This window comes from Dromiciops gliroides, chromosome 5 (genome assembly GCF_019393635.1).
Source record: "Dromiciops gliroides isolate mDroGli1 chromosome 5, mDroGli1.pri, whole genome shotgun sequence".
Taxonomy (NCBI): domain Eukaryota; kingdom Metazoa; phylum Chordata; class Mammalia; order Microbiotheria; family Microbiotheriidae; genus Dromiciops; species Dromiciops gliroides.
Window position 1 is genome coordinate 127,140,455 of NC_057865.1, and position 14,171 is coordinate 127,154,625.

The 14,171-nt window shown below is 37.6% G+C and overlaps 1 protein-coding gene across 1 annotated transcript in view; it reads right to left on the reverse strand.

Moving 5' to 3' along the window:
• CPED1 (cadherin like and PC-esterase domain containing 1) overlaps positions 1-12,709 on the reverse strand; it is a 442,403-nt gene extending 429,694 nt beyond the window's left edge. Inside the window, exons 1-2 of the mRNA XM_043967578.1 lie at positions 12,554-12,709; positions 11,597-12,231 (exon numbers count right to left, since the gene is read on the reverse strand). Of these exons, the coding sequence (XP_043823513.1) occupies positions 11,597-11,845 (249 nt within the window). The 5' untranslated portion in view covers positions 11,846-12,231; positions 12,554-12,709. The remainder of the gene's footprint in view (positions 1-11,596; positions 12,232-12,553) is intronic.
• Between the last annotated feature and the right edge of the window lie 1,462 nt (positions 12,710-14,171).

Sequence of the window (14,171 nt, forward strand, 5' to 3'; positions counted from 1 at the left end):
GCATTTATGATGGGGGCAGACTGCAAAAACACAGAGACAAAGGATGGCATGCCATGTATGGGGCTTAGAAAAAAAGACCAGTTTTACTGGAATAAAAAGTGTGTGTGTGTGTGTGTGTGTGTGTGTGTGTTTTTCCTAATCAGTTTGGGGTGTAGACTGGAGCCAGATTGTGGAAGACTTTAAATGCTAAAAAAGAGATTTATGCATATTATCCTTGGGGCAACAGGGAACCATTAAAAGGGAGTAACATAATCATATTAATGCTTTAGAGCTATTGTTTTAGCACCTCTGTGGAGACTATATTAAAAATTATATAGTCTGGATTCAGGGAGCCCAATTACAAGGCTATTGCAGTATTCCAAGTGAGAGGTAAAAAGAATTTGAATTCAGGTGGTTCTGGTGTAAATTAGAAGAATAGATCTGTGGATGTACAAATAGAATAGAAAAGATCTCACAACTGATTGAATGAATAGGGTGAATGAGGGTACAAAGGCAAGAATGATTTCCAGATTTTGAGCCCAGGTGATTAGAAGAGTGATAATGACTTCAAGAAAAATAGGCTACTCATTCTAGATAGCTTTTGGGAATAAGAATACAAGACAAGAGTATAGTAGGCTCAAAAGCTATTCTGCAAGTGGGCAAAGTGCCCACTTGGAGAAAGGAAGTCAATGACCCCCTGAACCTGCTATACTCACTATGTAAAAGCTATATTACTTCTAGACTACTTAGAATTAATCAGGTCATGAGTGATGGCAAGGAAGACTGGGAGAATAGGCAAAAGATGGAGGCTGACACTATAATCATACACAACAGGAATTTGCTGTTTTCAGTCAGTTTAGACTTGTGAACCAATTTTTCTGAACAGAAAGTACTAAGATGTCTTATTCAGATGTATTTGCTTACAGTTGAATGTGTTTTCTGATTTCCTATATGCCAGAGATAATTATGCCTATATTTCAAAATTTCTTCAATGGAGCCTATGATCTCATCAATGTGGTTACTCCTGCCAACCACACAGACCACAACTTAGCCATAACTTCTTGTTCTGTGTGACTCTTGCCCATGTACTCCCACAAACCCTTCAGCTAGGGGGGAAGGAGGAATTCCTCTAGGCTTTTCACCATTCTATGGATACAAATGCAGTTCTCAGCCTGATCATTTGTTATCTTTTACAGCTGTTTCATGACTAGACCACTACACGTTTTTCTCAAAAGTCAATCCAGTCTGTTGTCTTTAATATGTAGAGGTAACTAGCTAGGTGTCCCACTGGATAGAGCACTGGGCCTAGAATTAGGAAAACCTCAATTCGAATCTAGCCTCAAACACTTACTATTTGTGTGACCTTAGGCAAGTTACTTTACCTTTCTTTGTCTTGGTTTCCTCAACTGTAAAATGAGAATATAATACCAACTACCCTTCAGGGTTGTGATGATCAAAGGAGATAATATTTATAAAGAGCTTGGAACATAGTAGGTACTTAATAAATAATTGTTTCCTTCCTTGCTTTCTGTACAAATCCCAACTTATTGTCCAAATACAGTGCCTATCCAAGATACATGTACTGTTGGACTAATTTAGTGGGTAACCCACCCACTCAATTGTATTTCATAGTCTGAATAAAAGACATGCTTTATCTTTTTGTTTTTCCCTCTGTGGACTGTTGGAGTGACCAGGTAGTTCTGAACAGGCTCTGTAGTATTCTGGTACTTTTTGAAACAACAAAATGCCATCTCCAAACAGTAACACAAGAGGACTTCACCATCAATATGGAATCTGCCTTTGATTTAGACTCTAATGAACACCCTAGGTAACCACACATGCACCTGTCTTTTTTTTTTTTTTTTTTGCTTCACTTAGTGTTGATTATAAGACGATCATTAAACAAGAATACCGTTATTATGTATGTCAAAGAATCTTAAATAAACTCACCATATGTATGGAAAATGCCTTGTTAGAGTCTTTAAGCCTATATTTTCCTCTACAAAGTTAAATGTTTTTTATAATAAAGAAATTAAAAATATGTGAGGATCTTATCTTCTCTACACTTTTCTATCAATTGTGCAAAGGTAAAGATGTCTGATCTAGAAAATTGTTGGAAAAACCCTGTTGGTTTTCTTCTTATATTTTCATTAAAAATACTCTCTCTCTCTCTCTCTCTCTCTCTATATATATATATATATACACATATATATATACATATATATGTATGTATATATTTATATATGTACATACAGATACATCTATACATATTTGAGACTCTCCATATTGATATGTGTATAGATCATTCTCATCAAGATTTTATAAAGGCACAGGCTAGCACTATGTAAATGTCAATGGTTATTGATGTTTTTAATAATATCATCTATGATTTACTGATCCTTCAAAATATCCTGATTTTTTCAATGTCTTGAAAATTGAAATCTTTCCAAAAAATTGTTTTTCCACATCCAACCCAGCTTGTTTTTTCTGTGTTTACTTGGCCTGGTCCAGTTGTTCTTCTTATCTTATTTCTTCTTCCTTATATAACACTTCAAGGAATGAGGTGGTAGATCCCAAATGCAGCGGGTATTGTGATTGATAAACTATTTTGTAATGGAGGTTCTGACAGATCTATTCCATTTCCACCTGTTTGTCATCTTTCTTTTATTTTCATCTCTAAATGCTCTTGAGATGATTGTGGTGAGTTGGGAATTACACCAAATTGGATGTAGACTCATTTTCCCTTCAGTAGCATTTCACTATTCTATGAAATTATATTGACACCATCTTTACCCATAACACTTTGAAAATTAATTTGTTATCTAAATCTGTATTGCAGCTAAATCTCTCTACTTTCTGAAAACATCAAGTGTTTTCTGTCTTGAGAGGTTTATCATAATCAAGTAAGATAATGGATAAAAAGTACTTCATCAACTTCAAAGTTATATATATATATATATGGCAGTTATTTTTTATCTCTTGTTGAGATTTTATCCTAGATCCTCCCAACTCTGAAGTCAATTCTCTATGAACTCTACCATGTTGCCTTGCTACTCTGTGCTTTTTATAGACTAAATGCTTTTTAAATGCTATTTTTTCAATAGCTGAACTTGTTTTGAAATCTTAAGTAGATACTGTTTAAAGACCTGCTGAAACATAACCAAAAATCCTTAAGCTTTCAGAAAGGAAAGCTAGGAAAAAAAATGGGGAGTTAACTTGAAAAAAATATCTTCTTAGCAGAATACTTTAGAGGGGCAAAGTGGAAAGAACAGTTTATATTTTGCCAAAAACAGGGAAAGAGTTCTTTCTCAATATGGAAAGTTGGCAATGGCCACATAATGATCTCAATCTTTCCTGAAAATAGTTCTAGACAATGAGCCAGATCTCAGTCTTAAAGGTATAATTGGTGAAGTCCTCACATCTTTATTTTGTGGTCCACACCCTTTCCTGATTGGACTGACAAAGTATTCCTTTAAAAATGACAATTACCAAACTACTTCGAGATACTCATTCATGAACAGTAAGAACTGTAATTAAAAACAAAGTACTTGGAGTGATTTCTAAAGCCATCCTTTGAAACTATTACTTCCTTCAAGGATGTTCTCTCTTTTCATGAACCTATAGAACTGAGTCTAAAATAGGTCTTTTCTTTTGTGAAATTTAAATACAGTTACAGCTGTATACTTTTAGGTAGAGTAAATACAATTTTTTTTTTGGTGAGGCAATGAGGGTTAAGTGACTTGCCCAAGGCCACACAGCTAGTAAGTGTCAAATGTCTGAGGCTGGATATGAACTCAGGTCCTCCTGACTCCAGGGCTGCTGCTCTATCCACTGTGCCCTCTAGCTGCCCTGGTTAATAGAATTTAAAAATAATAAAGGCATGAATTGCAATATATACACTCAACAAAGAACCCCAATTGTTTCGTACATTTTAGAGGGAATTTTTCTTCAGAAAAGGGTTGGACTAGATGGCCACTGGCCTTCCAACCAGGAGAGAAATCTGTTAAGTCTATGAAAATACTAATAAATTCCTTAGTATGCTGTCAGGAGGAATTTTTTGTTGATCTTTCAGTAATTTGATTAACTCAACAAGCATTTATTAAGTGCCCACTATGTGCCAGGCACTATGCTAGCAACTCAACTAAAGGAAATCAATTTGACTTCTCATTTATAAAATAATGTTTTAGGCAGTTGTCAAGGATAAACTTGGCATATTTCTCAGGAAGGATTTTTTCATTACCTGAATCTTATCAAGTATCATAAATAAATTATTTTAATAATTTATAATTTAATAATATTAAAGTATTATTCTTATCAAGTATCATAAATAAATGATCAATTATAGAATAGCTGTTCATCTCTTTTACTTTAGAAAGATACAAGGAAAGTTCATGCAAATCTGATCTTGGTCAGTTTCTTCCTGATTGACTCTTCATCTTCATATCTTGGAGAAAAGTCAATGCATGAACATTCATCCTAGGTTGGAGCATGGCACAAATTATAAGCTAAATATGGAAGCAGGTGATAAATGTTTGGTGATGTAGTTCTTCTCCTTACCAGAAAGGCTTCTGAAGTATTCTTGTGATGTCAGTACCTTACTGATGGAATAAAATTGTCTAAGACTGTAAACAATTTAAAATAATGTCCATCACATGTGGTCAGAATTTCTGGGAAGAGAATTTAACAGTGAATGTTTTAGACATCCAGTCAATGAGTTTCATATGGTTTCTAAGTAAAGAGAGACCCAATGTTGTAGGCACACCATTAACAGTTAACATATGACTAAAGTTACATGGAAAAACACAAAAGTCATATAAAGTCAAGTAGGAAAATAAGAAACCCTATGAAGTCAGTGACTAAAAACTTTGCCCTCAAAATATCATGTTCCTTCACTTAATACCAACTTTAGGCATTTTTTAAAACAGAAATTTGAAAACTAAAAAAAAAAAATGTCCAGCTACTTTTTAAGATTAGGCTTTTAAGAGGGTTTTTTTGGTTATTTTAGTAAATGGTTAAAACAAAAATTAAAGTTAGACAGTGACTTTAAAATATAAATAAATTAAACTTGGTAAACTTTGTTTTTCAATTGTTTCTGTCATGCCTGACTCTTGGTGACCACTTTTGGGTTGTTTTTGGCAAAGATACTAGAGTGGTTTGCCATTTCCTTCTCAAGTTCAGTTTACAGATGAGGAAAATAAGGCAAACAGGACTAAGTGACTTGCCCAGGGTCACACAGCTAATAAGTGTCTGAGGCTAGAGTTGAACTCAGGAAGAAGAGTCTTTCTGATTTCAGGCCCAACACATTATCCAGTGAGCCACCTAGCTGTACTCCTAGTGAGCTAGATACTTCCAAATAAGGATGAAATGTTGGTGAGCAGAGGACTAAACTGGAAACAATATGGGAATATGGAAGGACTTGTGATTTAGTTGGTATGAGCAACTCCCAGTATGGGAACTTCTTCCACCAAGCAGATGCCAAGCAACCAGTTCATGATCTTATATAAAAGTTCTAGGTCATTGGCTGAGGCCCATAGGACTAAGTGGTTGGAACACAGGTCTAACTGACTCCATGTCTACATTCATTTCACTATGCTATACCACTTCCACAAACTGAAAACAAACATATGAAAATAAATTTATACCCTGAAATTCAAAGGCAATATGGCACAGTGAGTAGAAAGTTAGTTTCAGAGCCAGGAGAACATCGGTTCAAAATCCCATGTTTGTCATATGCCATCAGTGTGATCCTAGTTAAGTCACATAGATAGCCCCTTTATTCCTCAGACAATATTTTAAGACTGTGAGTTGAAGAATGTTTGTGGTTCTGTAATGATAAAAGGATATTCTTCCTTGGGAACTCCCTACACCAGCAAAATCATGGGTCTGAACTAAGACAAACAAACAAAAAGACCTCCCCTATAATTATATGACAGCAGTTTAAAATGCTTGCATTTGACTATAAGTTAGATTTATGTCAAGATGTCTCAAAGTGAAGGTGTTTTATGACCTGATTGATCCAGAATAAGCATTGAAAGGGAGTCAAAATTTAAAAAAAAATGTTTTTTTTTATCAAAGTCAAGAAAGGCTTTAGCTCTACATTGTTTCATAGAACTATAAATCCCTGCAGTTGTGATTTCACAAATCAGTAGTATAGATCTTACAGGATTAAGTGACTTTCTCAGGGTTACACAGCTAGTAGGTGTCTGAGGCTGCATTTGAACTCAGGAAGGTGAATCTTCCTGACTTCAGGGCCTCTATCCACTGTGCCCCCTAGCTGTCACTTGTCCCATGTAACTGTATAAATCACAACCTATCTGAACTTCAGTCTTCTCCTCTGTAGAATTAATCTAAATAAGGCCTCCCCTTTGTCACAGGGTTGTTGCAAAAGTCAAATGAGATAAGTGATATGGAGAGCATGCTCTAAAAACTTCCAAGTCTCCTTACCTTTAATGGACCAATCAGCATTTATTAAGGACCTATTCTGTGATTGGCATTGTGATCACTGTGATCTGTAAAATGGAGCTAATAATAGCATCTACTTCCCCAAGTTGCTGTGAGGATAAAATGGGATAATGTTTGTAAAGTGCTTTTGCAAACCTAAAGCACTGTATAAGTATTGTTGATGATGAAGATGTCATTGTTGTACCTTTTCAATCAACTCCAATGGCTCCCTATTACTTCTAGGATCAAATATAAAATCCTTTGTTTGGCTTTTAATAATTGATCACCTTCCCCCTGTTTCCAACCCCGCCATCTTTCCAGTCTTCTCATACCTTACTGCCCTCCCCATTCTCTACAATCCAGCAACACCGGCCTGCTAACTCATGCACAACATGCCGTCTCTTGACTCTCAACATTTTCACTGGCTGTCCTTCATGCCTGGGATACCCCCTCCTCTCTGCCTCCTAGCTTCCCCTTGATCCCATCAAGCCTCAGTCAAAGTCCCATCTTCTGCAAGAAGCCTTTTCCACTCCTCTTTATTGTTACTGTCTTCCCTCTCTGACTGTCTCAAAGTTAGCCTATGTATAGGTCTTCCTGTACATAATTGTTGGCACATTATCCTCCTCATTATGCTGTGAACTCCTTGAGAGCAAGGAACTATTTTTTGCCTTTTTTTTTCCTTTTCTGTATCTCCAGTACTAGGCATAGCACCTGGCACATAGTAAGTGTTGGATAAATTATTGTTGACTTGCTGGGATAGACAAACAAAAGTTAAACTATTTCTGCCTTCAAGAAGCTAGTATTTATCAAGAGAAATAATCTGATCACATAGCAGAGTGAAAGAGAATAAGCATTTTGAAGTGCCTACTCTGTGGTAGGTAGGCATAATGCTAAATGCTTTACAAATAGGATCTTACTAGAGATAACATGTTATCATATCCAGGAGATACAAAGTAAATAAAATGTGATTTGGGAAGGGCAGCTGATGTGGGGGAAGGCACTAGCATTTGAAATGTCTTCATTGGCAAATGAGGGCAATCTTTCAGAGAAATAAGAATTTCTAAGAGATGGAGTTGAGGAGAGAGTGCCTTCTAGCCTGGGAGTACAGCCAGTCCACAATCATGGAGGAAAGAGATAGTGGGTATCATGTAATGAATAGAAAGGGGGCCAGTTTGGCTGGCCCAAAGAGCATGTGGAGGGCAGAAAGGATTTAAAGGCCAAATAAGAGTTTGTACTCCATTTTAGAGAAAGCAGGGAACCAATGAGGACCCAGGTGCTAGAGCATCATTCCTCTTCAGCACTAGTTGATTTGGCAGGGAGCCACTGGAGTTTGCTGAGCAGGAGAGTGATACAAAGACCTGTGCTTTAGAAAAATGATTTTGGAACATGTGAGATGGATGAATTATGGAAGGGAGAGACCTGGGGTGGCTAGGTGGAGTAGTGGATAGAGCACTGGCCCTGGAGTCAGTTGGACCTGAGTTCAAATCTGACCTCAGATACTTACCATCAGTATGACCCTGGGCAAGTCACTTAACCCTGTTTGCCCATTTAAAAAAAGAAGAAGAAGAAAGAAGGGAGAGATTTGAGAAAGGGAGACTAATTCATGTGCAAGGTACCAAAAGCTTGAACTAGGGTATAGTAGACACTTAATAAATATTTATCGTTTGATTGGTGGGTGCATAAGTAGCAAGGTTATCAATCATTGCTCTATATATTGTTGATACAGAATCAAGATGTGGTGACTGGATATTTGGGGTGATGGTGAATAAGGAATCAAGTTTGATTTCTAAATTGTTAAGAGTAGTGATACCCCTGACACAAAAAAGGAACCAATCCATCCCCCACACTACAGCCAGATTAAAATTTTTAAAAGCATAGTTCCAATCATATCATTCCCCTGTTCATAAACCTTCACTAACCCCTCACTGACAACAAAATAAAATCCATTCTTCTTAACCTGGCATACAAGAGCCATCATGAGGGGCAGCTAGGTGGCGCAGTGGATAGAGCACCAGCCTTGGAGTCAGGAGTACCTGAGTTCAAATCCGGCCTCAGACACTTAACACTTACTAGCTGTGTGACCCTGGGCAAGTCACTTAACCCCAATTGCCTCACTTAAAAAAAAAAAAAAGAGCCATCATGATATGACCTCAATCTGTCTTTCCAGAATTCCACTATTTTCCTATAGAAACTCCATGCTCCCAACACTTCTTATTCTTCCCTCATACTTTCTTGGTGAAGAGCATTTACTCATGCAATTCTATCTACTTGCAATACCTGCCCTCCCTACCTTCTAAGATTTTACCTATTAAAATTCTACTCATCCTTTAGGACTTAGCTAAGTGGAAACTAGTTGTTGTAGGGAATAGAGCCATGGGCCTGGAGTCAAGAAGACCTGAGTTCAAATGCAGCATTGGAAATTTACTGTATACCCTTGGGCAAGTCACTTAACCTCTGTTTGCCTCAGTTTTCCCTACTCTAAAATGGGAATAATAATAGCACTTATCACCCAGGTTTGTTTTGAGGATCAAGCGAGATATTTGTAAAGTGTTTAACACACAGTAGGTGCTATACAAATGCTAGCTTTTATTGGTGTTGTTGTGGCTATAGTTGTTAGCTATTATTTCAAGTGTTTTGCCTCCAAAAGGCTTTTATTCAAACCTATCAATCAAATGTAATATCATTCTAAGTAGTCACTGTCTTTCAGTCTTTCCCCTTCTAACACATCCCTCACCTGACTGCCAAAATAGATATCCTAGGGGTGCAAGTCTGCTTCTCTAAAAAACCTTCAGATGGTGAAAACTCCTCAGGTTGCCATTTTATACCCTTCATACTCTTGCTCCAAACTTCCTTTTTAGCCTAATTTCATTCTACTTCCATTTACACATACACATTCTAAGCAAATTCTACTACTTGGTCTAAGCAGCCTCTGAGATCCCTTCTAACTCAGATCAATGCTTGTTTGGATCCCATGTCATCTGTCACACAGCTACAAAGCATGCAGGTACTCACTTTACTGAAGTATTTCTCCTTGTTTATTTATCACTTTTGCCTTCCCTGATCTCTCCTTATATTGCTTTGAGTACTTTGTCTGGATTCTTATTCTGCCCTGATCACAATCTTCTTTATGTCATACTTACTTTGGAATAGGTCTTATTCTTTCTATAAGCTCTTCAAGGCTGCAGATCTTTGCATCTTGAGCACCTATCCCAGTGCCTTGAACATGGGTGCTTGATTTAATTTATACCTCTCTTTTTCTTAGGGCAATTACGGTTGATTTGCCATGGGTCATACAGCTAGTAAGTGTCAAGTGTCTGAGGATTTGAACTCAGGTCCTCCTGAATCCAGGCCTGGTGCTTTATCCACTGTGCCACCTAGCTGCCCCTCAATTTATATGTTTTTAAGGGTTCTTATTGATTTTGTCTTATACTCTATTATCTATTATATCTATGCATTTTATCTACCCCTATTATACAATAAGCTTCTTAAGTGTTGAGACTGCATCTTAAATCAATTAATTGATCAACATACATATATTAAGCATGTACTATGTGCCCCTCACTGTGCTGGACCCAAGATAAAAAACCAAAAGTGAAACAATCCCCACTACTACAGGGGAGTGCGTATAGGGGAGTAGGGGACAAATGGACACCATATACATGCACAAGTACATATAGAATACACATAAAATGAAATAAAGGTAATTTTAGGAGAAGGTTGTTAATATCTAGGGATATCAGGAAACACTTCGTGTAAGAGCTGGTACTTGAACTGGACTTTGAATGAAACTAGTTTTTCTAAGAAGCAGCAATGAGGAATGAGGCAAAAATGCATTCCAGTCATGGGAAACTGCCTTTACAAAGGCATGGAGTCGGGAGATGGAATGTTTTGTCTAAGAAATAGCTCGACAGCCACATGGGCTTCACTGTAGGACATGAAAAGGGCAATTATGTAGAATAAGCCTCAAAAAGTATACTGGATCCAGATTGCAAATGGCCTTAAATGCCAAGCACAACAGTTTTCATTTTTTATTAGAGGTTATAGAGAGGCACTGGAGTTTATTGAACAAGGGAATGAATATCTTCCAAGATGCTTAAAACACTTGGTGAATTGATTGATTCAATAAACACTTATTTGTATTCAGAAACTGATTTCAACAATCATTCAATAAAGTTCCATTCCACTTATCAGTATCCTTGGTGTTATCTACTTCTAATGTGGTTATAATGTACTAGCATCAGATTCCCAAATAAAAATAACTGCAGTGGAGTCTTGTTACAAATCTATCTATGGTAGTATACAGTTCAGTATAAGGCAGGTTCACTGTCACAGGAGTTTATTGCTGGAAATATCCAAAGGATTTCACTCTCACATTGCTCTATCTATAGTAAGGAACTTAGAGGACAGTGTAATACTGAGGCTGTGGTGTAGTGCATATGTAGTACTGACATCTTTGACAAGATTTGTCAAAGTTCCCACAAAGGCTGTAAACATAATTTATACTTTTCTAATTTTGTAAATTATTGAATATTGTAATTTTCATATAAAGCACTTCTTAAAGATTTAGTGAGACAAAATATTTTTATAAACAAATTATATTCTACTTATTTAAAAATGTATTCAATAAAATTTTTAAAGAAGTCATAGAAAATCTTCATATAAACTCGTATAGTAAAGGAATATATGGTTATTATTTTACTCCCATAGTTCTAGAGGTATAGAGGGACATCCTTTTTATGAAGTTCTTCTATAAGACTTTGATTTACTTGCTTGATCTAAAAACTTAAAAAGCATAAAACCTACCCAAAAAAGTATCCTTCAGTTAACCATGATGAACTGAAATTCTGAGAGAAGAGACAGAAACAGAAAAACAAACAGAAAGAGACAAAAGACAGAGAGAGAAGGGTTGTGGAGGGGAGAGAATAATTATGGAATACTTTAAGCAAATTTGTTTAGGACTTTCTGGCAGGCAACAAGCATGCTAAAGGTTGGAGTTAATGTCGACATGTTTTTTGAACTTCACATTGTTGTGAGGTCATTCTCAGCCCTGTTTATACTCTGGATCTCTTTCAGACCGCATGAAGGTTAATTTTAGTTATCCAGGAATAACAGAGAGAAAGACAGAGTGTTGTCCTCGTGAAAAGTGCTCTCACTTAAATTCATGAGATTTACTTACCTTTTGAGTTGCCTGCGCATCATCTGATGACAGGAAGCAATACGTGTCCCTGGTGACAGTTTCCTTGGATTGGCTTTGATAAATTTCAGCCAGTTTGTATGGGGAAGCCCCGGTAACAGCTGATATAAGTTTCCTTGTCCCTATGAGTGTCAGAGTCTGGTAGAAGAGGCAGATTGCTACCACTAAGCCCAAAAAGAAGGGTCGTGGGCAGAAACGCCGACGACAAAGGAAGATCTGGCGACAAACCATGACCAGTTCACCTTCACTTGGCTTCTGTCCACATTGCTGGAAAATGCATAGTAGCTATTTGTTGTTGTTGTTGTTGGCAGTGTAAAAGTCAGAAACGTGTCCTATTTTTTCCACAGCGAAGTCAAGTTTGCTCCATGCCTTCTGAACTTTCCAAGGAAGTTCGCCAAAGAACCATGGGATCTCCCAAAGTCAGTGAACAATTGACAAAAATGCATCCATGAATGACATTCACATACCCAACCTGGGTTTAAAAACCCAGGCTAACAATAATAGCTGCAATTAATAACCTAAGCTCCATAGGGTGCCAATCTTTTGCTTCCTGCACTATCTTGTTTTTATAACATCCTTTAAGTCACTCAGTCAAGGAGCGGAAGTCTTGGCCTCAGCTTCACAAGAAAAGAAACATAAAAAGAAAAAAAGCTCAAATCAGATCATAGCATCTAAGAATGCAATCAGTTAAAACCAAAAGGGCTTGTAACACAGCTGGATGCTGGCCAGGTTTCCTTAGCAGTTTCTCGGTTTTCTCCCCCCTCCACTTTAAAGCATTCTACTTTTGTGTTCCTTAAAACAGTCCCCATTCAGTTTAAAACTGACATTTTCCTCTAAGCATTTATGGATTTAAGGGGGGGGGGGGGAGAACATCCAGATTGAATGGACTGTCTTCACTTCATTTCATTCAGATTTAAGTTCAGAGTTCTATGTACTTACTTAGTTCTCTTGTTACCCGAAAAAAAGTTCTCCATGATCCCCTAATGCTTCGCAGATTAAAACCACTCGGAACCAGACGATCTTGTGACTCCAGAACATCTCCCCCACCACATGCAGGCGTTCACACACACCCAAGCAAACACACACAAACACACAACACACGCAGGCACCCTCTGAGCTCAGTTGGACCACAGACATTGTATAAATAAAGGCTGGGTTTCTCAAGGAGGGGCGGAGTTAAATGTACTAAGACTGCCCAGGCTGTTTCAGGGGCGGCAAAAGCAGGATGTCAGCCCTGGATCAGAAGGAAGAACTGTATTTCTGTCCCAGTATTTCCACTCAACAGAAAGGCTATTTCTCATTTGTCTTGGAATCTTAGTGACTTAGCCACAACTGCTTGCTTTTGTATCAGTTTTAGGGTTCTTTTTCAGTACCACTTTTGCTACCAAGACATCTGAAAAACAAATAGCCTTCAGCTAATTGAAAACAAAGTTCGAGGGGAAGACTAAAACAGATTCCAGTTAACATGCTGGAAACTTCAACTTCGGGGATTCGTGGGAGCAGCATGGTCAGTATCCACCTTTTAATACTTAGAAAGCAAAGTCTAGACAGAAAATTCCAGGGTCAAAAAAATGCATTAAGAGAAACTTATTTATTTACTGGCATAATATAGAAGTTATAATCCTGAGCTTTGTGGGGTGCCAAATTTTTGCACCTACTAATTCCTTGCTTTTTATAACTTCCCTAAATTCATATAGCAATGGAACGTACAATTATTATCTTGCTCCTAGTCTGATAATCAGGTGTTCACTTTCCTGATGCCTTTCCCCTAAAGTGGATTAAGAGGTGAAGGTGGATATAGCAACCAGTGGACAGCTATTACATCTTAGCAAAATTTCCACAAAGGTCATACCTCTCTGTTACTACCTGTGTGACCTGGAGCAGGTCATGTAACCTACTGGAGTCTCTGCACCTGAAAGAAGGTATTGGGCAATATGACCTGCAAAATCCCTTTCAGCTCTGAATCTATGAACCTATAAACCTTCAGGCTGCCCTGAATTGAGCCTAATAATAATTTGAATAATAATTCAAATTTATATCACCCTTAAAGGTTAATAAACCCTGGAAAGTGGTGAGGGCAAATATTTTCATCTCCATTTTATAGATGAGGCTCAAAGAAATTAAAGCCTCTTGCCCATGATCATAGAAGGAGTGTCAGAGTCAAGCTGTGGATCTATGACCTCCTAACTGCAAGTCCAGTTGTTTTTCCATTGACATCTACTTTTTGCCAGGGTAGTTCAGAATACATCCAAGGAAGCAGGAACTACCCAGCACAAATCCTTTGTTCTACCCTTCCCCAAGTCCCCTCACACATTCCCTGGACCTCAAGAGCTGATTCAGCCTGGGAGCAGATTTCCTACTATGGCTACAAAGGGGAACTGGTCTGTAGTCCAAACTGATGCATGTGGAGTACAACGTATTATGAGGTCCAAGAGTCTCCCTAGGGTGAAACTGAGGACCATTCTACATAACTTTACATCTTCCTTAACATGCTCCTTCCTAGGCAGGGGACAACTGCACTGCATAACTATGTTTCATAACTATTCATTGATATGTG